General features: G+C 41.0%; 1 protein-coding gene across 2 annotated transcripts in view; it reads left to right on the forward strand.

Moving 5' to 3' along the window:
• The first annotated feature begins 3,869 nt into the window (after window positions 1-3,869).
• LOC122557176 (NADPH oxidase 2-like) overlaps window positions 3,870-26,898 on the forward strand; it is a 40,449-nt gene continuing 17,420 nt past the window's right edge. Inside the window, exons 1-6 of one of the 2 annotated variants that reach the window (XM_087992103.1) lie at window positions 3,870-3,914; window positions 11,222-11,317; window positions 13,705-13,815; window positions 19,403-19,487; window positions 22,859-23,001; window positions 25,282-25,463. In XM_087992103.1, coding sequence (XP_087848229.1) covers window positions 3,885-3,914; window positions 11,222-11,317; window positions 13,705-13,815; window positions 19,403-19,487; window positions 22,859-23,001; window positions 25,282-25,463 — 647 coding nt within the window. In that variant the 5' untranslated portion in view covers window positions 3,870-3,884. Of the gene's footprint in view, window positions 3,915-11,044; window positions 11,108-11,221; window positions 11,318-13,704; window positions 13,816-19,402; window positions 19,488-22,858; window positions 23,002-25,281; window positions 25,464-26,898 lie in introns of those variants that run through there. The other variant, XM_043704575.2, reaches the window with a different exon arrangement.

The raw sequence follows: 26,898 nt of genomic DNA on the forward strand, positions 1-26,898 counted from the left end.
GAGGAGGTTTACCAGGATGTTGCCTGGTATGGTAGAAAGATCGTATGAGGAAAGGCTGAGGCACTTGGGGTTGTTTTCATTGGAGAAAAGAAGGTTTAGGGGTGACTTGATAGAGGTGTACAAGATGATTGGGGTTTAGATAGGGTCAACAGTGAGAATCTTTTTCCACGTATGGAGTCAGCTATTACAAGGGGGCATAGCTTTAAATTAAGGGGGGGTAGGTATAGGACAGATGTTAGGGGTAGGTTCTTTACTCAGCGAGTCGTGAGTTCATGGAATGCCCTGCCAGTAGCAGTGGTGGACTCTCCCTCATTATGGGCATTTAAGCGGGCATTGGATAGGCATATGGAGGATAGTGGGCTAGTGTAGGTTAGGTGGGCTTGGATTGGCGGAACATCGAGGGCCGAAGGGCCTGTACTGCGCTGTATTCTTCTATGTTCTATGTTCACAGCACAAAAGTGATGACAATGCTTTTGTGCAGGCAGATAGCGCCAATCATTGGCTTCACCAATGGCAAATTGCCAAGTGGCAAGAGTGGAGGCCTTACTGAAGAGTCTGTCCAGTCCATCTCTTGTGCAGGTAATACCTTGTTGAGATTATTGATGATATAAGGGCTTCCAGGTCGGTATGTATAACCCTGGTTGGACTTTGGAGTCTGGCTGTCTGTGAGTTACCTACTTCAAGATGGATGAAGTTACCTGTTCCAAAGAAACGATCACCGTGCTCAGGGCCCTGATAAACCCCACTGTCTACTGGCAGAGCTCACATACTGTCTGAAAGGTTTTCTAAGTCTCCTCACTCCTTTTGTTGAACATCCAACAATCTGCTGCTTGACAGGTGACATCAGAGGCTCGACATCTGCCCTAGCTCAGCATTGACTTTATCTCCCTCACTCCTCTGAGCATCAGAGGTAAGGTCTGTCTCAATCTCCAGCAGATGCATTGATAATTGTGTAGCATTCAACCCCCTTTCAACTGTTTTACCTGACTCAGTGAATCCTTCCAAAGTACAAGTATCTGAATTGATGCTACGTGCAGAGCAATGATGGGACAATGCACTTTCTGATTAGATTACTTACAGTGTGGAAACAGGCCCTTCGGCCCAACAAGTCCACACCACCCCCCTTACCTAACACTACAGGCAATTTAGCATGGCCAATTCACCTGACCTGCACATCTTTGGACTGTGGGAGGAAACCAGAGCACCCGGAGGAAACCCACGCAGACACGGGGAGAACGTGCAAACTCCACACAGTCAGTCGCCTGAGCGGGAATTGAACCCAGGTCTCTGTTGCTGTGAGGCAGCAGTGCTAACCACTGTACCACCGTGCCGCTCACGGTGTTTCTCCTTGTTTCTCATTGTCTTCAGAGGTCAGAGTCAGACCCTTGGCATCAATGTATAGTGAGGCGCTGAGTGATCCACTGGAGGAATAAGATCAGTGAGTCCACAATGTTGAGGAACATTGAGAGAAAGTAGCTTCCTCTCAGACATGGACATATGTGACATAGAGCTGATACAGTGATCTCGATTCCACTACAAGATACAACCATCCCATCCCCTGCCCTTGCAATTGCCTAGCCCACATTGCTGAAAGAGAGCCTCTACAATTCTCACCAGCTCCAGCACCATCTCCTCTGAAAACTGGTCAGATCCAGAATATCTCTTCATTTAGGCTAACACTGCCAAGTTGGCCACTTCAGCACCTGGTATGGATTTTTCATGGGCACTTTGGGCCCTCTTCTGTGAGAACAGTACTGTAGTAAATTAATCAGTCCCAAACTGGAATGGATCATTTAAGCAGATCTCCATCACCTCTAGTGTTTTTGGTCTGGTCATCATGGAACGTCTCTCCTGGTAGGTGACCATTCCCCACACATCACCCCCCCCCCAAAAAAAAACACTGCAGGATGCCAAGACCTCAGTTATTATTGTGGGCATGCGGGGACTATTCAACCATACCAATGACAGACACTTTCTACCCTATAATATCATCCTGTATCTAAATGAGTACATTGACAATTAGCTTCTTCACATCTTTGCAGAGCTAGAGATGATTCTCCTGTTTTTCTGCTTTGTAGTCAGATGGCCTCTAACCATCTCTGCCACCTTCATCTGAGTTGCTTGATTAAATTGGGAGATCTCCTCTTGCCAATCAAAAGAAGAGTAGAATTTTGCTGTTTCCTGACAGATTGGAGGTGGTTCAGTGGGACATTCTTATTAAGCAGCGGAGCATCTGTGCATGCTTCTCTACCACTACAGAGGGATGTGACTTATGGTTGACTCTCTGCAATGTATTGTGCATCTCTCCTCAACCTTAAGGGCTAGAAACTCCTTCAGGTGCAGTAAAACAGCTGCCCTGTCTCACTCAAGCTTACGCACACTTCCTTTATTCTTCACCTCATTCACGCTTTCTTGCTGACTTTCTGCTCTTCCAGATCCTCAATCTTAGTGCAAACTGCCACTATCTCTTTAAAATGGCTGTTGGCATGCCTTCGGCCTCTCTTCAGACATGTTCCTGCTGGCTGGCTAATAATTGTCCAGCCTGTCAACAGGCAGGTACACTCGCTTCTGCCCATGGCTCCTGTACACCAAGCATTCAATTCTCTGCAAGGAGTAAATTGTTCAATGCAAATCTGATTCCAAATATTTGTGTAAGAATGACAAAGTAATGCAAAATTAAAAGTGCATGGAATGGCAGAAAACAGCTTATGTCCTCAGCCAAGGATCAGCCTGTGATGAAAGCCAGCAAAACTAAAGTATTTTCCTGCAGAAGGTCAGGTTCAACTGCTCAGTGGCAATTAGACATGGAGAGGAAATTTCCTTGTGGCATTATTGCTACATTATTAATCCCAAACCCAGGTAATGTTCTGAAGACATTCCTGACATACCAGAATTTGAATTCAAAAAAAGAAATCTAGAATTAAGAGTCCAATAATGATCTTGAAACTGGGATGTATGAAATTCCATCTGGTTCATTAATGCAATGTAGTTGACTCTTAACTGGCCTCTGGGCATTTAGGGGTGGGAAATAAACGTCCACATCCTGTGAATGAATAAAATAAAAAGAGCTCCTGTTGGTGCTCACATCAAAGACCAAATTCCTGAATTGAACTTCCACTGGGGAAAGCATTTCCACACCAAGTACAAAGTAAGAAAACTTCCCACGAGAATGTAAGTCCTGACATCAGATCAGATGACCACATGGAAGTATACGGATGGAAGCAACTGGAATTCCCTTTCCTGGAATAGCATTCTAGCCACCAGTGCAATGGAATTAAGAGCCTATAATATTATTACATAAGATATATAAAATGTTGCAGCTACCCACTTGTACTTATTGAATTAAATCCAATGCCACCAGTCATTATGAAGTAGATTTAAGTATCTACATTTCAGAAGTGAGGCAATCGGTCTGTCTGGGTTTAGACAGTGTGCAAACAAAAGCGCCAACTGCTCTCACTATTTAAAAACCCAACACCGCATCTGTTTGATGAGATAGAATTGTTTTTGTACAAGCTGCCAGAATGTTAAGCTTCATTTGACGATTGGCTTCATTGAGTTTTGTTTAAAAGACAGTAGCTCAAATGAGTGAAATCCAAGTAAGTTGAATCTGAATGAAACTTAAACCTGTCCTTGTGCGATTGAGGGCTTTGTGCAATCTGTTGTATAATATATGAATTTTAATGTAATAAGTCATAAGGTTGTAATTATTAACAGGGCTTGACCCACAAACTCAGAACTGAATGACGAACTTTAAAAAGAATTTCTCAAATACACCAGAATGGAAAGTGTGAGTAGACACCAATTAAACCCACTTTTTCCAAAGGCCATGTACAATTTATCCACTGGTCAATTTAATTATACCCATTTAGTTTCCTAAGGAAATGTTCTGTAAAGCGTCTCCCTATCTTTTGGTAAGACATGAAGCAGAAATTCTAATATGTTAAGCTAACTGCATCATTTCTTGTATATTCTTGATTGATTGCTTTGCTTGATGTGATATTTCATGGTTTTATACTTAGATATTAGTCTGCTTCGTGGAGGAATCTTTGTTTATGGAAACAACACTGAAACTACGAGAACACTCAGCATAAAACAGTAACTCACCTCCTGATTCCCAACATTTGCAAGGCATAACTCAGGAGTTTGATAGAATATTCTACACTTGCCTGCATAAGTGCAACTCCAACAAACACAAGAAGATCAATCATTGTCCAGGATAAAGCAACTTCTTAGAGTCACAGAGTCAGAGAGATGTACAGCATGGAAACAGACCCTAGGGTCCAACCCGTCCATGCCGACCAGACATTCCAACCCAATCTAGTCCCATCTGCCAGCACCCGGCCCATATCCCTCCAAACGCTTCCTATTCATATACCCATCCAAATGCCTCTTAAATGTTGCAATTGTACCAGCCTCCACCACTTCCTCTGACAGCTCATTCCATACACGTACCACCCTCTGCGTGAAAAAGTTGCCCCTTAGGTCTCTTTTATATCTTTCCCCTCTCACCCTAAACCTATGCCCTCTAGTTCTGGACTCCCCCACCCCAGGGAGAAGACATTGCCTATTTACCCTTTCCATGTCCCTCATGATTTTGTAAACCTCTAAAAAGTCACCCCTCAGCCTCTGACGCTCCAGGGAAAAACAGCCCCAGCATTTTCAGCCTCTCCCTATAGCTCAAATCCTCCAACCCTGGCAACGTCCTTGTAAATCTTTTCTGAACCCTTTCAAGTTTCACAACATCTTTCAGATAGGAAGGAGACCAGAATTGCACACAATATTCCAACAGTGGCTTAACCCACGTCCTGTACAGCCGCAATATGACCTCCCAACTCCTGTTCTCAATACTCTGACCAATAAAGGAAAGTATATCAAACGCCTTCTTCACTATCCTATCTACCTACGACTCCTCTTTCAAGGAGCTATGAACCTGCACTCCAAGGTCTCTTTGTTCAGCAACACTCCCTAGGACCTTACCATTAAGTGTATAAGTCCTGCTAAGATTTGCTTTCCCAAAATGCAGCACTTAGCATATACCTGAATTAAACTCCATCTGCCACTTCTCAGCCCATTGGCCCATCTGGTCAAGGTCCTGAGGTAACCCTCTTCGCTGTCCACTACACCTCCAATTTTGGTGTCATCTGCAAACTTACTAACTGTACCTCTTACGCTTGTATCCAAATCATTTATGTAAATGACAAAAAGTAGAGAACCCAGTACTGATCCTTGTGGCACTCCACTGGTCACAGGCCTCCAGTCTGAAAACAACCCTCCACCACCACCCTCTGTCTTCTACCTTTGAGCCAGTTCTGTATCCAAATGGCTAGTTCTCCCTGTATTCCATGAGATCTAACCTTGCTAATCAGTCTCCCATGGGGAACCTTGTCTAACGCCTTACTGAAGTCCATATAGATCACATCTACAGCTTTGCCCTCATCAATCTTCTTTGTTACTTCTTCAAAAAACTCAATCAAGTTTGTGAGACATGATTTCCCATGCACAAAGCCATGTTGACTATCCCTAATCAGTCCTTGCCTTTCCAAATACATGTACATCCTGTCCCTCAGGATTCCCTCCAACAACTTGCCCACCACCGAGGTCAGGCTCACTGGTCTATAGTTCCCTGGCTTGTCCTTACCACCCTTCTTAAAAAGTGGCACCACATTTGCCAGCCTCCAGTCTTCCAGCACCTCACCTGTGACTATCGATGATAGAAATATCTCAGCAAGAGGCCCAGCAATCACTTCTCTAGCTTCCCACAGAGTTCTCGGGTATACCTGATTAGGTCCTGGGGATTTATCCATCTTTACCCGTTTCAAGACATCCAGCACTTCCTCCTCTGTAATCTGGACATTTTGCCAGATGTCACCATCTATTTCCCTACAGTCTATATCTTCCATATCCTTTTCCACAGTAAATACTGATGCAAAATACTCATTTAGTATCGCCCCCATTTTCTGTGGCTCCACACAAAGGCCTCCTTCCTGATCTTTGAGGGGCCCTATTCTCTCTCCCGTTACCCTTTTTTCCTTAATGTATTTGTAAAAACCCTTTGGATTCTCCTTAATTCTATTTGCCAAAGCTATCTCATGTCCCCTTTTTGCCCTCCTGATTTCCCTCTCAAGTATACGCCTACTGTCTTTATACTCTTCTAAGGATTCACTTGATCTATCCTGTCTATCCTGTCTTCTTGAGCAGAAACATCACCTTAAATTTACTTGCCTCCAAATAGCACAATATAGCTGTGTTATCTACAAGGTGGACTGCAGCAACTCATCAATAATCCTTCAAAAGCACCTTCAAAGCTTATAACAAAAATAAATTTTAACAAATCATTTGAGTAATACCATGTAGTGAGGAGCTGAGGAAACAGATGACAATGTCTGTAAGTATATGTAAAAATCCCTGATTCCTTGACTTGGCAGCTTCTCTGTTTTGTGTGTGCTGTGGTGAGAAAGCATTGACCTGAAAGTTAGAAACTTCCTTATGGGAAGGGAGAGAAATATCAGAATGAATATTGGTCCTAGCCTCTTACAATATCTTAAAATATCATAGCATTTCTCAAGTTCATGGTTCTTATTGTACGACAGCAGTCACTCACTGTAAATGTAAACATTAAAATAAACAAGGACTCAGTCGTTACATTGCTGCCTCACAGTGGAAGGGACCAAGGTTCGATTCCACCCTCAAGCAACTGACTGTGTGGAGTCTGCACGTTCTCCCTGTGTCTGCTGCATTTCCTTCAGGTGATCCGGTTTCCTCCCACAATCCAAAGATGTGCAAATTATGTGGATTGGTCATGCTAGATGATCCATAGTGACCAGGGATGTGCAGGTGGATTAGCCACACAAAACGCAGGGTTACAGGGATGGGGTGGCTGTGGGTGGGATGCTCTTTGGAGTTTTGGTGTGGATTCGATGGGCTGAATGGCCTGCTTCCACATTGTAGGGATTCTATTGATTTATGAAAAAACAAAGCAACAGAACTGTCCCCCACACACATTTCAGCAACATGGTATATAAATTGTAATACAACATTTGATCATCTCCATCTAATTTACCATATAATGATCTATTCCAACCAGATATTAATCCAATAGCAAAATACTGTTGTCTCTGAAAACCAGATACAAAAACCAGAAAATGCTTTGTATAGGCAACAGATCAGTACACATATCACCTCAAGTGTGTACAGAGCTGGAATGCTAACCCAGAAGGGAGGATTGCTTGGACAGTAGAACTAGCCGTGGAGGAGATGGCATGTGTACAACACCTGACCAGTGTAAAGACTGAGTTCCTTTCAGGGTGATATGCTGGTGCTGTTGGGAAGGTTTTAAACTAACTTGGCAGGGGTGTGGGCACCAAGAGAGATTAAAAGAGAAGAATGGTAGGAGTGCAAAATACTCAGAGAGACATGTAGGACTAGCAGAGAGTAGATTGTCAATATGTGAAGTCAGTGTAAGAGAGAAAGTGATGAAGTCTAAATCAGGGTTACTGTTCATGTATGCGAATGCATGGAATATAGAAAAATTGGTAATTTACCATCATGGATTAGCATGGGAAAAATGTAATATTTTGGCAAAACCTGAGATCTACCTCAAGGAAGGGCAGGATTGAATATTCAATTTTCCTGGCTACAAGGTGTTTAGACTTTAAAACATTTTTTGAAAGAGCTCATCAATAAAGTAATTTTTAAAGATATAATGTCCTTTACTCGCATATAGTTAAAAGGTTTGTGTTGGTTTTGGCTCATGCCTCTATCCTATAGCCACACAACAGAGTTTGATGTTGCATTCATGTTTGTCAGTATTTGTGTGTACAGATGCTAGACTCCAAGGACAGGTGTGGAAGGATAATGAGCAGTACTCCTCTAAGCGTATAATCATATCTTCAAATGAAGCCCTTTCAAACTTTAAGAAGCAATTTAATAGCAATGGTTGAAACCTGTAATAAGTCTTCAATTGAAGATTGTCGAACAGCGAGACCTAAGGGTGCGGGTACGTAGTTCTTTGAAAAGGGCATCACAGACAAGACAGGTGATGAAGAAAGCCTTTGGCATGCTTGCTTTGATCGGTCAGAGCACTGAGTACAGGAATTGGGACATCATGTTATGGTTGTACAAAACATTGCTAAGGCCACATTTGAAGTACTGAATACAATTGTGAGGGTTGCCTTGCAATAGGAAGGATTTTATTAAACTGGGAAGGGTTCAAAAGGATTGACAAGGATTTTACTAAAGCCGGACGGTTTGAGTCATAAGGAGAGGCTGGACAGGCTGGGATTTTTTTCTCTGGAGTATAGGAGGTTGAGGGACAGAGGTCTACAAAATCATGAGGGACATAGATAAGGTGAGTAGCCAAGTTCTTTTCCCCAGGACAGTCCAAAACTAGAGGGGTTTATGTGAGAGGAGAAAGATTTAAAAAGAGCGGAGGGATAGCATTTCCACACAGATGGTGGTGCATATATGCAAAAAATTGCCAAAGAAACTGGTAGAAGAGAGTACAATTACAACATTTAAAAGACATTTGGACAGGTACATGGGATAGGAAAGGTTCGGAGGGATATGGGCCAAACACAGGCAAATTAAAAGATTTTCCATTCTACAGCAAATGGGTCTAAGTTCAGTTTAGGAAACCTGGCTAGCATGGATAAGTTGGGCAAAGGACCAGTTTCCATGCTGTTTGCCCCTGTGATTCTATGCAACATTATTTAATTTCAGGCTACCATGATTACAAAGTCATTGCATTTTTAAGAAGCATAGAAATAGGGTTAACAATTCAGCTGCAGGTAAGTACTGGTTTGCAAAGTTTGTGATCCTGAAATGCAAAAACACAAAATCAGCTGGAAGGAGTGTTGAATGGCTATCAAAGATAAAATAATTTTCAAACTTTCAAACGGCATAGTGTGTGATTATAACCAGTAAGTCATTATAAGTGGGAAAAACCCGGTTTTGAGCTGAACTCAGTTGGGTACTGATAAAAACAGAGAGCAAAATGCTGGTAAACGTTTATCAGTCCAATCTGAAATGTTGGGCTGAATTAACCAGTCCTCTGAGATGGGCTGTGAATTAGCAGCAGATGACTTTAGGTGGGGAACCTGATGTTTTCCTGTCGCTATGGAAATCTGACAGGACAGAAATGTCAGCGGAAGCAGGAACAATTTTCAGCCACTTCATCTCCCCCTGACATATCCCCCAATGATTGGAAGGCTCTCACAGCACAGTAATAGTGTTTCAACTGCTCAGCCGGAAGGTTTGTGTTCAATCCTGCCTGCGCAGGAGATGTGTCATAACATGTACAAACCAGCTCATTAATAATACTATCCGTGTGACTGGTCTCCGTCTTGTGGAGAGGCCGCCAAGTAAACCAAGGTTGCCTTCCTGAATCGCTGATGCATGAAAGGGCCCTGTGACCCCTGAAGCTGCAGCTGGAGGGTTGACTGCATTTAAATTAACCTGGTCTTGAGAACTCTCTTCTCTTAACATGACGGTCCCCTTTTCCCATTGCCACAATCTGCATCATCACCAGTTGTCAACTTTGCATTCTCTGATTGAGCCAATTGCTCTGAGACAGTCTTTAACTGGATGGCAGTCCTGTTAGGACCTCTGCATTGACTGGTACTGGTAAAGTCCTGGCTAGGTTTCCCCAAACCAACCATGCAGGCTCAGGATCCAGTCCTGACTGTGGAACTTCGACATTTTTGCAAGGTTTTAGCCGTGAAATCTATTTCTCTCTACAGAAGCTGCCTAGTTTGCTGAGTGGTCCCAGTATTTCTCCTTTCTTTATATCACTCAGTGAAACAAATGGATTTGAAAATTCAGTGAAAGTTTCTGATCTTGGTTTCTGATCAGTAATGTCTGCTGTACATGTGTAGAGGTCAGATTTGGACAGGATTCGGTTGGAGAAACCGTTTGCAGTAGAACATCATAATAACAGTCAGTGAATTATCTCAAGGGGATTTAGGCTCATTTTTATATTTTGCCACCAAATACCGAGTCTTAGCCCTTGTTAGTATACTTTAAGTGAGTGGACACCACAAAGACATCTTACCAGATTGAAGAGGACAAATTCAGCTCCTCAGTACTGGTTAGGATCTAGATTCATGGACGGAGAATATTGGTGGTGAGAAGGAATTGTGAAGTTGGTACCATGAATGTTGTGAACAGCTGATGAGCTGGTAGGAACAGGTTCACTTCACATAAGCAAAGGTTCTAACATCAGTTTCAAATGTCGTCCCTGGATGCTTTTGATGCAGGCTTCACGATTACAGAGATGGCAATTTCTGGCATTCATTACAACTGTTTGTCAACCTTCCAGAATCGCTGCAGCAAAAAAAAATTCTCGACTGATCGGAAATTCATTGCAAGTTGTAGCTGAGTTGCCTCTGAATCTGAAGGTTAAACATTAAAGAGTTTCAGAGTTTGAGAACAAACAGCAAAGCTGATGATACTCCAGTGAAATACTGAGGGAGTGTTGCGCTGCTCGAGGTGCTGCCTTTCACATAGAATTTTAAACTATACCTTTATCCACTCACTCAAATGGAAGGGAAAGATCCCAGAGGACTACTTTGAAGAGTTGTAGGGGAGTGTTCCTACGGTGTCCTGGTCAATATATTTCCCTCAAACAATATCACAAAAGCAGATTACTTGATCATTATCAAGTTGCTGTTCGGTGTGCACAAATTGCCATTCACATTTTCTATATTATAGCAATGACCATTGGCTGTAAAGTGCTTTAAGAAATCTGACAGTCAGGAAAAAAACATGATGTAAATAAAACTATTTCTATCTTATGTGAAAGGCATTTACTTGTGATATGCTTTGAGAAGTTTTCGTGTGACAGGTTTCACTTAAATCACATACCATAACATTTCCTGAATGAGATCATGTTCAATACAGGAATAGATAAATGGACAGGAAGGAGAATTAATTTTGCCAGAAAATTAAGAACTACTTCCTTGAAGTTTGACTTTGTCAACACATTTCCCCACCCCTTCTGATAGCTATAAATCTCAAGGTAATTTAACTTTAACACTAGTTGGTTAACAGGAGTCGTGCAACCATGAGCAACTGGGTTATTAATCATGGGCTGTCTGCTTTGGTTATTGTAAGGACAATATTTAAACTACAGTACTCTTGAATCCTCTAACTTCAGTCACAATGGCTAGAGATGATTTTGCTGCTGACAGATGAAGTAATCTCTGTAATTCTTTGTTTCCAGGTGGTGTGGCTAGGAATCAACATCTTTCTGTTTGTCTATTTTTACATGTTTTATGAGTTCAATCCAGAATTTTTCTACACAAGGGCAATTCTTGGAGTGAGTATACACTTTGATACTTTCTTGAAGTTTGCTCTCACATTTGTAACATTTTCTTCAGTACTATGCAATTAGAATAATCTTGATGTTTTCCTAAAAGTGTTAATAGAATTATTAACTCTGCTAATTTGTGAAATATCTAATTTACATTTGACTATAAAAGAAATGCACTGAATTAATCAGACATAACTTTATAGACATAAAAGTGTTGCACTGTGAAACACTAGGATACAGAGCAGGTGCTCAACGGGGAAATGGATTAGGGAGAGACTGTGCTGTAGGGTAACGGATATAGAAAGGATAAGGCAATGAGAGAATGCCCTCTGGAGCAGTGGAATATGGAGTGGGTGCTCAGTGCCACAGTGGTATACAGTGAGAATGTCCGTGAGACACTAAATTTAGCATTAAATCTGTTTCTGCTTCAGTTGTTTCAGCATCACTGACTAATATCAGTTTGCCATGAACAATTATGTGGGTAGTTATAGCTAAACCAGGCAGACCCTGCTGAAGGGGCATTCTTGATCATGAAAACTTTAAAGTAAAATAGTCTAAAGATGGGTCTTGAAAATTGTGAGGTGATAGGGCATTAACTACCTACTTCTTGTTCCATTGTGGGACTTGTCTTGGGAAGATAGATTGTTGATGAACTGTTTTGGAAACAAATGCTCTTTGTAAGTGGTGTGGATGGGTTCTTCATGTTTTGACATTGCCGAACAGTGCAGATGATTGTTTCTGTCAATTTCCACAAGTCAATTCTGTATTTTGTAATAATGATGCACTGAATATAAAGAAGGTGACACGAGGCAACCCACTGGTTTCATAGTTGTACATTTTATTCAAGATTCAGTTTAATTTAACAATATTAGTCTTATTAAGAAAATGATTTTTTTTTTAAATCAGATACAGTTGCCAATCTCGAATGGTGTCTTTGGGACTGTACAGAAAGCTTAAAGATGGTGATAGAATGCGGAGTAGGAAACTATAGATAGTGAGACCATATAAGGGGGGAATTAGGCATTATTGTATGTGGTATCAAGAGACTCTTTTCAAAACCCGAGCTGTACGTCTTTAGCAGACGGGGAATCCGATGTTGAATCCTGCTTGATCTTTTTTAAGGAAAGTTCATGATAGATCAATTGTATAGGACATTTCGGCACCTGGACATTCATATGTTGCATGTACTATGGTCTTCTCAGCAACTACATTATTAAGATTCCTTCCGCTTAAATGGCTAAATATAGCAACTACAAAATGTTGCTTTTGAATGTGAATTGAGCATTCACCATTAGAAATATCTGTGCTATGTGACCGATGTGTATTAAAGCACAATTGTATGCAAGGCTATACATAGTATAGAACATTCCTGTATATACACAATACATAATACAACTGGAGTGTAAGACTTTTATATTTAAATTACAATGTACTACACACTGTGTTATACAACAATACTACCAAAAGGTGTAATAATCCTATCCAGTCCATGATGTAAAAACATTGTATGCGGCTGTGCACACCATAACAGTCGAGAAAAACTGAAAGAACTGTGGATGCTGTAAATCAGAAAGTGCTGGAAAGGCTCAGCAGGTCTGGCAGCATCTGTGCAGAGAAATCAGAGTTAACATTTTTGTGTCCAGTGACTTTTCCTCAGAACTGGGGTTCTGAGTTCTGAAGAAGGGTCACTCGACACAAAATGTTTCTCTGATTTCTCTTCACAGATGCTGTCAAATCTGCTGAGCTTTTCCAACAACTTCTGTTTTTATAATCTGCAAGATCATCATCTTGAGAATCCTGAACACTGAAGCGATGATTCTACAGCACCACTATGCCAGCAGAGAACTTCACATAAAGAGAGTTAGGAAGTTAAACCTTGAAGATTATAAATCAAAACTCACATATCACCACCCTATTGCTGGGATCAAAGATTCAAAAATCATACCTTGCACTTTTTTTTACAGTATCATACATCCTTTATTGACTATCACATCACTGTATACTTCTTACTTTATACAATCACATCAAATACTTATCTCTGAAATATTAATAGAAGTTATGTGACTGATTGTAACACTGATATGTATATTACAGCATTTGTAAAGCATAAGGTTTGAAGTAATTATCATTGAGTTTTTTTTGTTGAACCTGAGAAGCAAAGGTCTTAAAAATTAGGAACTAAACAGGGCTGATTTTAACTTTTGGTAATGGTGGAATGGAGACCAGTCATACACATGGTGCAGTTCACAATGGATAACAGGTAGCCCATGCATTCATCTCCCTTTTCTGCCACCACTGAAAGCTGAAACCAGCCCTTAAATTGTCACAATGAGGTTAACCTGTGCAATGAGAATCAAAGGGGCTTACTTGCATTTTCCTGATTTTGTCTGCAGTCTGCACTAGCCTGGGCACGAGCTCCCGCTGCTTGCCTCAACTTTAACTGCTTGTTGATTTTGCTGCCTGTGTGCCGGAATCTACTGTCCTTCCTCAGAGGATCATGCTCAGTAAGAAATACTCCTTTCTTTCCTCAATACCATGAGAGTAGTTGTGGTACAGACTTAGATACTTGTAAATAGCTCCATTTGCAGTAAAATTATGTTTTGCATGTTTACTATAATGAGGCAGCAAAATAAATAAATGCATTACAGATTTCTCCTGAAATTCACTAAAGATCTGGTGACAAAGAGGGAGAAGTCCACGGAAATTCTGACTACACCAATACTCCGCACTGTTATATTTCCATTTAAACATATTTATGTAAAACAAGGTAGGTAATGTATTCACAATAATCAAGTGTCAGGCTTTAACCTGAGCTGTTTGTAAGAGAAAAGGCTTCAAAATGATTTAAGAGAAAAGAATTCACCTGAATTTCTCCATATTGGAAAGAACAGAATAGCATTACATGGGCAATCTCCCATCAAGATATGGTGTCATTTGTCTTCACTAAATAAGGTAAAGATTGGCCATCCCATCTGAAGGATACCAAAGCAGAATATTTAGGATTGAAGAAATAATGTACCCTGCAACCATTCCCTTTATCATTATATGACAGCTTTCTAAATTAAAAGGATTAAAACATGTATATTTTTAAGAAGTATGGCCACACTAACCAGTCAGGTCCTGGAATTAGAACAGGAAGTGCTAGAAATACTCCACAGCAGTTGGAGATAAAACAGAATTAATCGTTCAGATCAAAGACTTTTTATCAGTTATGTCAATGCTGATCTGACTTTTATCCAGTGCGCACTTATAAATGTTATTAGAAATTGTTTGAAGCTAAAATTGGGTACAGGTCTGATGTGCTGAGTATAAGCCACTAGCATTTGTTTTATAGGCTCACATGTGTTTCAGACACTTCAGCTACTGCCATATTCTGACAATAAATTAACACCTTCAGGCAAGGAAGGAAGAGAAATAGTAAAAGGAAAGAAACATTGGCAGTATGAATGAGTTGGATTTAAGTCTTGGCCCATTTGTCAGTGAACTGTCAGAAAACTTCTATATGTCCTAAGGGAGGTAGCCTGATAGTATTTAGCATCCTTCAGATACTGCTATCAAGTAATATCAGCTGTGGTGGTCTTTTTAGATTTAACATTGCTATCCTTGAATTCTAATCTTCTGTAAATATATTTGTGACTTGTACTAAGACATACCTGCATCTCTATTTTTGTCAGATAATCCTCTAAAGGGGAAGTTGTCTTTTAAATTAGGCTTTGTTACTAGGCCATGGGCCAAACATTGTAAATTGGATGAGAATACATAGATATTTGATATCAGGCATGAACACATAGACCAAAGGACATCGTTCCCTGTTGTAAAAAATTCTATGACTCTACGTGACCAAATCCATATTCTATTTTATAATTGCATAAGATGAGGACTAATGTTGAAGTGTGGGAATGTTTATGTGAGTAACATGGGAATGTTCATGTGTGTAACTTCTGCACTGACGTAACAAATGCAACAATCACTGTGACATTGTGTGCAGCCTACGGAAAAATGTTTGTAATACAGACACACCCAGAAACACTGACAGAATACGGTGCAGAGTCTGGAAATCAGATGGTTTACAAAACAACATTATTGAATTACACATTAATCACAAATGAGAAAGGCCAACTGGTGACATCAGATTTCATCTATCCTGTAAGCTCTTCAGTTCTCCCATTGCACTTTCAACTGTTTCTAATTAATTTCAGGGTTTTCAACTCCACTACTCTACCAGAAGTCAATTTCATTCAATTACTTCCCTTTGGGGAGTAATTTTAACTTTTGGTGATAATGTAGGGCGAAGATGGTGGTCTAAACCACTCCACTTGTAACCAGAGACCCTAATTATTGCACTGGGGACATGGACTCAAACCCCACCATGGTGGCTTGTGGAATTTAAATTCAATTATGAAATCTGGAATATCTCAGTAATTGTTATCATGGAAACTATCATTACTTAGTTTAAAAACAGATCTAACTCACCAATGTCCTTAGGAAACTAAATCTTCCATCCTTACATGGGTTGATCAATATTGACTCCAGATTCACGACATCGTGATTTTAAATGCCCTCCGAAATGTCCTACCAAGCAACTTTATCCAAGAACAATTGGGTATCAGCAACAAATAACAATCACGTTCCACTAAGGAATAAAAATCTAAGGACAACTAGCACATATTTGTAAAAGACAAAGTGGCAAATCCAATGGCATAGACTTTGACAAATGGTGTTTGCATTGCACTTTTAACTACAGTGCCGTCATATAGTCCCTTGAAAGGTCCCAAGAGATTTCACAGAAGAATTACAAAACAAAGTAGGACACTGGATATGCAAAATTTAGGAAAACACTCATAATCTAAAGGAGAAAACTGAGGTAGAGAGTCAATGGCAGGTATTGCATACAGTGCCATGTAGGGAATTTGTTGATAAAATGAAAACAAATATTATTAGGCAAGTCATAGAGTCATAGAGATGTACAGTATGGAAACAGACCCTTCAGTCCAACCTGTCCATGCCGACCAGATATCCCAACCCAATCTAGTCCCACCTGCCAGCACCCAGCCCATATCCCTCCAAATCCTTCCTATTCATATACCCATCCAAATGCCTCTTAAATGTTGTAATTGTACCAGCCTCCACCACTTCCTCTGGCAGCTCATTCCATACACGTACTACTCTCTGCATGAAAAAGTTGCCCCTTAGGTCTCTTTTATATCTTTCCCCTCTCACCCTAAACCTATGCCCTCTAGTTCTGGACTCCCTGACCCCAGGGAACAGACTTTGTCTATTTATCCTATCTATGCCCCTCATAATTTTGTAAACCTCTATAAGGTCACCCCTCAGCCTCCGACGCTTCAGGGAAAACAGCCCCAGCCTGTTCAGCCTCTCCCTATAGCTCAAATCCTCCAATCCTGGCAACATCCTTGTAAATCTTTTCTGAACCCTTTCAAGTTTCACAACATCTTTCCGATAGGAAAGAGATCAGAATTGCACACAATATTCCAACAGTGGCCTAACCAATGTCCTGTACAGCCGCAACATGACCGCCCAACTCCTGTTCTCAATACTCTGACCAATAAAGGAGAGCATACCAAACACCTTCTTCACTATCCTATCTACCTGCAACTCCACTTTCAAGGAGCTATGAACCTGCACTCCAAGGTCTCTTTGTTCAGCAACACTCCCTAGGACCTTACAATCAAGTGTATAAGTCCTGCTAAGATTTGCTTTCCCAAAATGCAGCACCTCGCATTTATCTGAATTAAACTCCATCTGCCACTTCTCAGCCCATTGGCCCATCTGGCCCTGATCCTGTTGTAATCTGAGGTAACCCTCTTCGCTGTCCACTACACCTCCAATTTTGGTGTCATCTTAAACTTACTAACTGTACCTCTTATGCTCGCATCCAAATCATTTATGTAAATGACAAAAAGTAGAGGACTCAGCATCGATCCTTGTGGCACTCCACTAGTTACAAGCCTCCAGTCTGAAAAGCAACCCTCCACCACAGCCTCTGTCTTCTACCTTTGAGCCAGTTCTGTATCCAAATGGCTAGTTCTCCCTGTATTCCATGAGATCTAACCTTGCTAACCAGTCTCCCATGGGGAACCTTGTCGAAGCCTTACTGAAGTCCATATAGATCACATCTACTGCTTTGCCCTCATCAATCTTCTTTGTTACTTTTTTAAAAAGCTCAATCAAGTTTGTGAGACATGATTTCCCACGCACAAAGGCATGTTGACTATCCCTAATCAGCCCTCGCCTTTCCAAATACAAGTACATCCTGTCCCTCAGGATTCCCTCCAACAACATGCCCACCACCGAGGTCAGGCTCACTGGTCTATAGTTCTCTGGCTTGTCTTTACCGCCCTTCTTAAACAGTGGCACCACGTTTGCCAACCTCCAGTCTTGCGGCACCTCACCTGTGACTATCGTTGATACAAATATCTCAGCAAGAGGCCTAGCCATCACTTCTCTAGCTTCCCACAGAGTTCTCGGTAACACCTGATCAGGTCCTGGGGATTTATCCACCTTTAACCATTTCAAGACATGCAGCACTTCCTCCTCTGTAATCTGGAGTCTAGTTGATGATTTTGTTCTGTTGGGATAAAAACAGTTGTGCTCCCCAATGGTCATTGCGAGCATCATTGTTTTTCTCAAAATAAACAAAAGACCTGGATTCTATATTGGACCATTTTGCCAAATTTCACAGTTGAAGCAAATGTCATAAGCATGGTTATCTGACAAAGTTGGTGTAGACAGCTTACTGCGTTACATTGATTTTTACTGAATTTAGTTTCAAGCAATAAAATGTCAAGTATTTGAATGGTAGGCCATGGGGAGAGTGAATATGCACTAAATAACAAATTTTGAAAATAGTAGTGAAGCAGAGGGACTGAGAAATTTAGGTGCAGAAATCTTTAAAAGTAGGAATACAGGCCAATAAAGCTGTATAACTACAGGAGTAGGATCCTAATTTCAGAACATATCAAAGCAGTAAAGTATACTGAAAATATACGAATCACTAAGTTGAATATTATTGTACACCATTTCAGTTACGTTACTTTCAGAATGATGCCAAGGCAATGGACAAGATATAAACACATTCACTAAGTTAATGCCAAGATATAGACTTCTGTTATTGAAATACATGAGAAAAAAATCAAGGCTTTTTCATTTAAACATAGAATGTTAATTGAGGATAACCAAAATTGTGAAGGGTTTTAAAAATATAAATAGGAAAAACTATTTCCACTCGTCAGTAGAAGAGACAAATTAGAAGAAACATTTCATGTAACAGTCTGTCAGTTTACACAATAACCTACCAGAAACAGCAGTGGAAGGAAGTTCCATTAAACTTTTTTTAAAAGATTAGTTGTAAAAAGGAAAACTTTTTAAAGGAAATGGGACAAAAGCACAGAAATAGACTAAATGAAAGTTAATTTCAGAAACCTGGCTCCAGGGTGATGGACTGAGTAGATTGCCTCTGTACTGTGCAATTCTATGATTTTATGATTCTGGATTCCTACATATGCACCATTCCTGTAAAAGTCAGTGATCGATTCCCAATTCCCATACATCAGCCTGCAGTGAAATCTTCAGTATGCTTGCCACAAATTCTCATTAGTTAATAATTGGTGTCTACAAATACATATGAGGTGAGTTTGTGATCACAATAAAGCCATCAATGATAAGCCACAAACTACTACAATTTCAACACTAGGTATTGAGTACCCACTTTCTATCAATTTCTAATAAATTACCATTAGTAACATCAAAATGATTGTAATTGGATTCAAAATACAATTAAGTGTGATTTGCAGATAAAAGAATTAAAGTGCATTATAAAGTAAGTGAGAATAATTTGTCTATTGTTCTGCTCAATTGCATTTCTGTTTTAAAACAAATCTTCAATATATATTCCATGAAAACTCTATAATAATGTGAAAAGTACAAGAAAATATTACTTGAAAGCACTAATTCTTTCCTTTCCACAGATAATTACAAGTGAGATTTGTTCCCATGTCCTATCACCCGATAGTTTGACTGCTTAGTAAATTTTCTGTTGGATTTTGACTGTTTTCTCCCCATCTGCATTAGTGTTGCAGATGCAGTGCAAGAAAACAGCTGGACAAAAATATCACATTCCACAAACTAGTGGCTTACATGATCGCCTTGCAAACAGGTAAGCTTTTCTGGGAAACATGGCAGTCTTCAAATATCCCTGCAACCAGGCACAGCTTTTACTTTTCACCTATGTATGACTTAGCAGCAATACTTGACAGAACTTCAAGCAGGAAACAACTTGAATTGAGTTGACTTGAATTGAATTTATTGTCATGTGTACCAAGGCACAGTGAAACGCTTTTGTCTTGTCAGCAATACAGGCAGATGACATGGTTAAATAGCATAGATAAGTAAGTAATAGGTAAACAGTGGCAAAAACAAAAAAATTGGTACAGGCAAATGCTAAAAGTTTGTGAGTCCATTCAGTATTCTAACAACAATAGAGTAGAAACTGTTACAAAACCGGCTGGTGCGTGTGTTCAGGCTTCTGTACCTTCTCCTCGACGGTAGAGGTTGTAGAAAAGCATTACCAGGGTGGGATGGATCTTTGAGAATGCTGGCGGCCTTTCATTGACAGCGGGCCTGGTAGGAGGATTCTATAGATGGGGGGTTGGCCTTTGTGATTGTCCAGGCCAAGTTCACCACTCTCTGTAACCGTCTCTAAACTTGAATGGTACAGTTGCTATACCAGGTTATAATACATCCAGACAGAATGCTCTTGATAGTGTACCTGTAAAAGTTGGCAAGGGTATTCGCCATCATGCCAAATTTTCTCAGCTACTTGAGGAAGAAGAGACATTGTTGGGCCTTTGTAACCAGTGCGTCCACATGAAGAGTCCAAGAAAGCTTGTTGTGGATGACCCCTCCCAGGATCGTGACGCTCTCCACTTGTTCCACCTCTGTGCTGTTAATGTGTAGGAAGTCATGAATAACATCCCGCCGAAAGTCAATAGTGAGTTATTTGGTTTTGCCAGCATTGAAAGCTAGGTTGTTCTCGGTGCACCATTCTTCCAGGTCTTCCACCTCCTGTCTGTAGTCTGTTTCATCGCCATCTGAGTTTCGACTGACTATGGTGGTATCATCAGTGAACCTGTAAATGGCATTAGTCTGGTATTTGGTGATGCAGTCATGGGTATACAGTGAGTACAGTAGGGGGCTGAGTACACACCCCTGGCGGGGCTCCAATGTTGAGTGTTAGTGAGGATGAAATATTGTCCCCAATCTTCACTGATTGTGGCCTGTGGGTCAGGAAACTGAGGATCAGTTGCAGAGAGTGGGGCTTAGTCCGAGAACACTAGGTTTAGTAATCAGTCTGGAGGGGATAATAGTATTGAAGACTGAACTGTAGTCAATGAATAGGATTCTTACATAGCTATTTTTGGTGTCAAGATGTTCTAGGGAGGAGTGAAAGGCAAGTGATGTGGCATCTGACGTGGATCTGTTGGTCCGATAGGCAAATTGGAGTGGGTCAAGAGTAGTAGGGAGGCTGGATTTGATTAATGCCATGACCAGCCTTTCAAAGCATTTCATGACCACCGAGGTTAGGGTCACTGGGCGGTAGTCATTGAGACATGCTGCATGAGCTTTCTTAGGCACAGGGATGATGTTGGCCCTCTTAAACGGGCAGGGACAGTGGCCTGCTGCAGGGAGAGGTTGAAGATGTCCAAGAAGACCTCTACCAGTTCACCTGCACATGCTCTGAGTGCACGGACCGGTACTCCGTCTGGTCCCATTGTTTTCCTTGAATTCACATGAAGGAAAACTGATCTGACCTCTGATGTAGTGACTGTTGGGATAGGACTTGTCGGAATAGGTGTTACCTCTCCACCAAAATTCTACTCAAAGCAAGCATAGAAGGCATTGAGACGATCTGGGAGGGATGTGCCATCATCTGCTATCTTGCACCGTCTCTTTTTAGAACCTGTGATGTCATTCAGTCCTTGCCATAGTCTCCTGGTGTCTGTCTGGGTCTCTAGTTTGTGTCAGTATTGGTCCTTGGCTGTCTTAATGGCTCTGCGAAGGTCATACTTGGATTCCTTATATTTGAGTGGGTCTTCTGATCTGAAGGCCTCACACCTGGGTTTTAGCAGGTTCTGTATGTCCTGATTCATCCAGGGTTTCCTGTTGGGGAACACCCGGATTAACTTCCTCAGTGTGCAGTCCTCCACACACTTGCTGATAAAGTCTGTGACGCCTGCCCAGCCCATGTTGCTGGAAGATTTTAGAGTCTGGAGTTGTTTTCATTGGAGCAGGGGAGACTGAGGGGAAACATCATTGAGATGTAGAAACTTATGAGAGTCATAGCTAAGATAGACAGGAAGGAATGTTTCACCTTTGATGGAGAGGATAATGACCGGGGGCCTTGGACATAAGGGAAGGGCAGGAGTTTCAAATTGAAGAAAAAGAATTCATCCTGAGGGTGATGGGAGTCTTGAACTCACTGTCTGTAAGGATTGTACCCGAAGAAAGCCTTATAACATCTGAGAAGTATTTTGCTATTCATTTGTGATGCCAAGCAAGTCCTGGAAAATGGGATTAGTTTATTTAGAGTCATCAAATCATAGAGATATGCAGCATAGAAATAGGCCCTTAAGTCCAACTCATCCATGCTAACCAGATATCCTAAATAAATCTAGTCCCATTTGTTAGCATTTGGTCCATATCCCTCTATTCATGTACCCATTTAGATGCTTTTTAAATGCTGTAGTTTTATCAGCCTCCACCACTTCTCCTGGTAGCTCATTCCATACACGCACCACCATGAAAAAGTTGCTCCTCGGATCCCTTTTAAATCTTTCCTCTCTCTACTTAAAAATCTTTCCCCTCTCACCTTAAATTGACAGTAGAAACTTGATGTATCAAAGGGGCATTTTCTGTGCTACAGACCTCTGTGCTTCTATATTTGAAGTATTTGGGAAGACTGTCTTTGTCAAAACGTTTAGTCAGATTGAATGGAAGTTGCTGCTGTAGCAGAATCAACGGCACTCCTTGAAGTTTTGGATTGAAAAGCAAATCAAATTTACTACACCTGCTTTCCCTAGTGCAATTGATTGCTTTGTGACATTACAACAGGAAAATTGGTCTTTTATTTTTGATTAACTGTTGCCCACAACAACTCTGGACAACAGGAGCAACTGCATAAATGCTCAGATATAGGAAATAATTTATATAATCAGTCTAATTAAAACATGAGCCATCAGAAATGATTGGATATATTGTAAAGCAATTTGTGAACGGCTCTTGATGTGCATTGGTATTGTCCGTATCTTTGAGCCATAAGCCCTGACTTCATATCCCACCTGCTCCAGAGAGCTGTCATAAGGTCTATTGATTAGAAAAATGTTAAAGCAAGTTTGTGTGTATGGTTCCACAAAGAAGCAATATGATCAATCAATTCATCTGCAGTCAGGGTTTTCTTGAAGCTTTGATCAGGAAAAGAGAAGAACCACCTTTTTCTGTCTTCATCATTTGCTCAACTTGTTCCTGCAGCAATTCATATTGTGGCACACTTACTGAATTTTGAATGGTTCAACAACAGTCAGCAGTCAAATGAAGACACCCTGGATGCTGTACTGTCCCGACTTGGGAACAACAACAGCCTCTGGGTAAATCCGATCAGGTCAGATACAACGGTAAGAAGTACTTACTTGTAAATAGATCGGAACTTAACAAAATAATGTCATTATAGGTGACTAACCCATCATTGTCTTGCCACATTCAATATTTGTTTTCTCTACATAAAACATTAAATTGTTTTGAAAATACAATGCTGTAAGATCCAAAATAAACCAATCCTCTTTGAAGTGCGATTATTTAAATGAAAAACCTCCTTAAAACCAGCTTTCCCATTCTTTAGCCATCTAATTTTGAATGTCTGTGCAAGGGCATTTTAAGTCTGTGTAACAGTGAACAATTATGCTGCATGATCATTGTCTAAGAAGAAGAGGACTGTCAGTCGTGAAGGAACCTGTCTGTACCTGTCCTATCGATATCTCTACTCTCATTCCTCCTCAGAGTCAGAGAATCTAAGTGCAATTCCTGTTCTTTACCCACACCCTTCCATTTCATAATTGTGTTTATTTAATTTGTTATTAAAACCCTTGCACAATTCGATATAGCAATTAACTCTCAACTGGGATTTTCCATAAATAGTATTAAATGCTGAATGATAATACATTCAGCATGTGGGCGGCACGGTGACACGGTGGTTAGCACTGCTGCCTCACAGCGCCAGAGACCCAGGTTCAATTCTTGCCTCAGGTGACTGACTGTGTGGAGTTTGCACATTCTCCCCGTGTCTGCGTGGGTTTCCTCCAGGTGCTCTGATTTCCTCCCACAGTCCAAAAATGTGCAGGTTAGGTGAATTGGCCACACTAAATTGCCCGTAGTGTTAGGTGCAGGGGTAAATGTAGGGGAATGGGTCTGGGTGGGTGCGCTTCGGCGGGTCGGTGTGGACTTGTTGGGCCGAAGGGCCTGTTTCCACACTGTAAGTAATCTAACCTACATTGGTAGTTTTGGAGTGTGGCTCTGAGAATCAGAGAAGTCTATTTGTGTCATAAATGTAGATATTGATAAAAGTATTCCCCCTCCCTCCCTCCCCCGCCAACAGGCCACTCAAGAGCAGAGCTCCACTGAGGGCAAGATCCTCCCTGAGTGAAGTTGGATTCATCCACATCATCAGAAATAGGACAATGTTGCTAAACTGGTTTCATTACACAGCTCATTCCAATCCACCAGCTCTGATCATCAGCAGCAATAAGAAATGGAGATAAAAATCTCATTAATAAATCAAGAATTACATAAACCAGGAGGGGTTACTCAATAATAATTTGGTGGTGGCAATCCAATGGAAAGTCCCTAAAGGAGGAAATACTCTAGAAAAATGTCAGCTGCTAAATGTTATCGGGTTTTAAGAGTGTTGCCCACAAGTACTTCTTATTCATTACATCAAATGACAAATTATGTCATTTCTTAGCCTTCCCAATACTGACCTTAGCATAGTCGAAGAGTGTGGTGCATTTGGTTAAGAGGTAAAATCGGGCAGTGCGGGGTTCCCAGATGATGGGGTTGGAGGCTGTGGGTGGGAGATCCCCTGAGGTGATGAGATTGTTGATGGGAGGTGAGGTCGTGGTCGAAGGGGCAGTGGGAGGAAGTGACTGTGAGTTGGTGCCTGGGTTCGGCGGTGTAGAGGTCGGTGCATCAAACTACCACAGCACTCCCTTGTCTGCTGGTTTGATGGTGATGTTGGGATTGGAGAGGTGGGAGTGGAGGGCTGCATGTTGCAAGGGTGAGGGGTTGGAGTAGGTGAGGGGGTGTGGACAGGTTGAGGCAATCAATGTCATGGTGGCAATTGGAAATGAAGCGGCCAAGAGCGGGTAACAGACCAGCATGAGGTGTCCAGGTGGATGCGATGTGTTGGAGGCAGGAGAATAGGTCCTCGGAGGGTGGGCGGAAGTCTTGATGGAAAAGCCCGGAGGCAGCAGAAGAAATGTTCAATGTCGCAACGCATGTCGAACTCATTGATCCAGGATCATAGTGGGATGAAAGTAGTAGGGCGGTACAGTGGCTCAGGTCTTTACAATTAGCATCAGCAGAAATACATTCATGCGGAAATGTCAGAGATTTGGTCTAATCACTTATGTGCAAATTATTCCTCAAATTTCCTCACTATACAAACACATACTTAAAGAATGGTCCTAAATAAAATATTTAAACCATTAAGGAAGAAGTCTTTGTAATAGGTCTCTTGGCTCCCTATAGTAAAATTTCCACTTTCAAAGGGGGCTTTTTAAATATCAATAAACTCATAACAAATCTTTATCAATAGGATTATGAGTGAAAAACAGAGTTAATCATAATTATTACTTTCTTGGTAAATACAGCTATAAGTAACATGTATATCTTCTCCTCAGACTCCCACCTATGTCGCATTCACCACTGTGGCTGGTCTAACCGGAGTCATTATTACATTGGCACTTATCATCATGATCACATCCTCAACAGACACCATTCGCAGATCATATTTCGAGGTCTTCTGGTTTACACACCACCTCTTTGTCATATTTTTTGCAGGACTTGTCATCCATGGAATTGGGTATGTAGGATGATGTCTTATTAAAAACAGTTGAGATTCCTGATCACCTTTTATGACTGAGGGATGTTTCAAAGTACTTTCGAATTGTCATCATTGTTGTAATGTAAGAAAGGCAGCAATCAATTTGTACACAATGAGGGGCCCACAAACAGCAATGTGATAATGAACAGATAACCCATTTTTAGTCATTTTATTTCCTGTTGAAGGTAAAGTGTTCTAAAGTAGATGGGGACTGCAACTGCAATTAATAATTTTGGAGGCAGGTTCAATCCCTGATTTACATGGAGTTAGCAGTCCTTACTCTGGATAGTGGTAGACCACTGCTTAGAGGTAGGAAAATGAAGTACCAGCCATATCTGTTCACTGGGTGAGCACACATATGGTAATTTCCAGAGAGCAGATTAAAACTCAGCTGGTCTTACATGCATTCATAGAATTCAAACATGAGCAAGTTTACAGTGGACAGCAGACTATTGGTATTATAACTCAGTAAGCATTAGCACCTTCTGGAGAGATGTGAAATTCAGGATATAAGTGTGGATATTAAGTTTTAGGGTAAAATAACTTTATTTTTGAGAAAATTTATAGATAAGTATCTAAGTTAGCTTGCTGAACTTGAAGGTTTGTTTTCAGATGTTTCATCACCATACTAGGTAACTTGCCACCAGGATACATGAACACCAACTGGCCACCAAAAGACATGACCCACTATCACTAGTTTCTATACATACAGACAAAGAAGGATACCACTTTGACTGGGACAATGCACACATCCTAGGACAGATGAAACAAAGACACACAAGAATTCTGGCATTCTAACCAGAACTTCATCAATAAACACATCAATTTAGACCCTATCTACCTTCCTTCGAAAGAAGAACTAGAAATGACATCACTCACCTTAAGAAACCAAGACCTATAATTAGGGAGGTGAGACATACCAGCAGCGCATCACCAGAGATTCTCACTAATGATGTTACCCAGTATGTCTGAAAACAAACCTTCAAGCTCAGCGAGCTAACTTACATACACAAAATAACTCTGATATCCGACTGTTTGATCGACACCCAAGTCAAAATCCCCTTAACCCTGACAAGTAATTTTGTTGAAGAGTGTGGTGCTGGAAAAGCATAACCGGTCAGGCAGCATCCGAAGAGCAGGAGAGTAAACATTTTGAGCAAAAGTTGTTCATCATGAATCATCTTCTCGACTCTCCTGTTCCTCAGATGCTGCCTGACCAGCTGTACTGTTCCAGTGACACACTCTTCGACTCTGATCTCCAGCATCTACAGTCCTCAGTTTCTCCAAGCAATTTTGTTGTTCACCCCAAGTCCCCCACCGGCATGGATCACAGGCCAACTTAAAATCAAGGTCAGCATTCTATATACTGTAGTCCATGGCAAAACTACATATCCAAATACTTCAACTAACATAT

This window comes from Chiloscyllium plagiosum, unplaced genomic scaffold (assembly GCF_037043375.1).
Source record: "Chiloscyllium plagiosum isolate Xiang-an unplaced genomic scaffold, Cpla_swu_hap1 HiC_scaffold_11, whole genome shotgun sequence".
In the NCBI taxonomy this organism is placed as follows: domain Eukaryota; kingdom Metazoa; phylum Chordata; class Chondrichthyes; order Orectolobiformes; family Hemiscylliidae; genus Chiloscyllium; species Chiloscyllium plagiosum.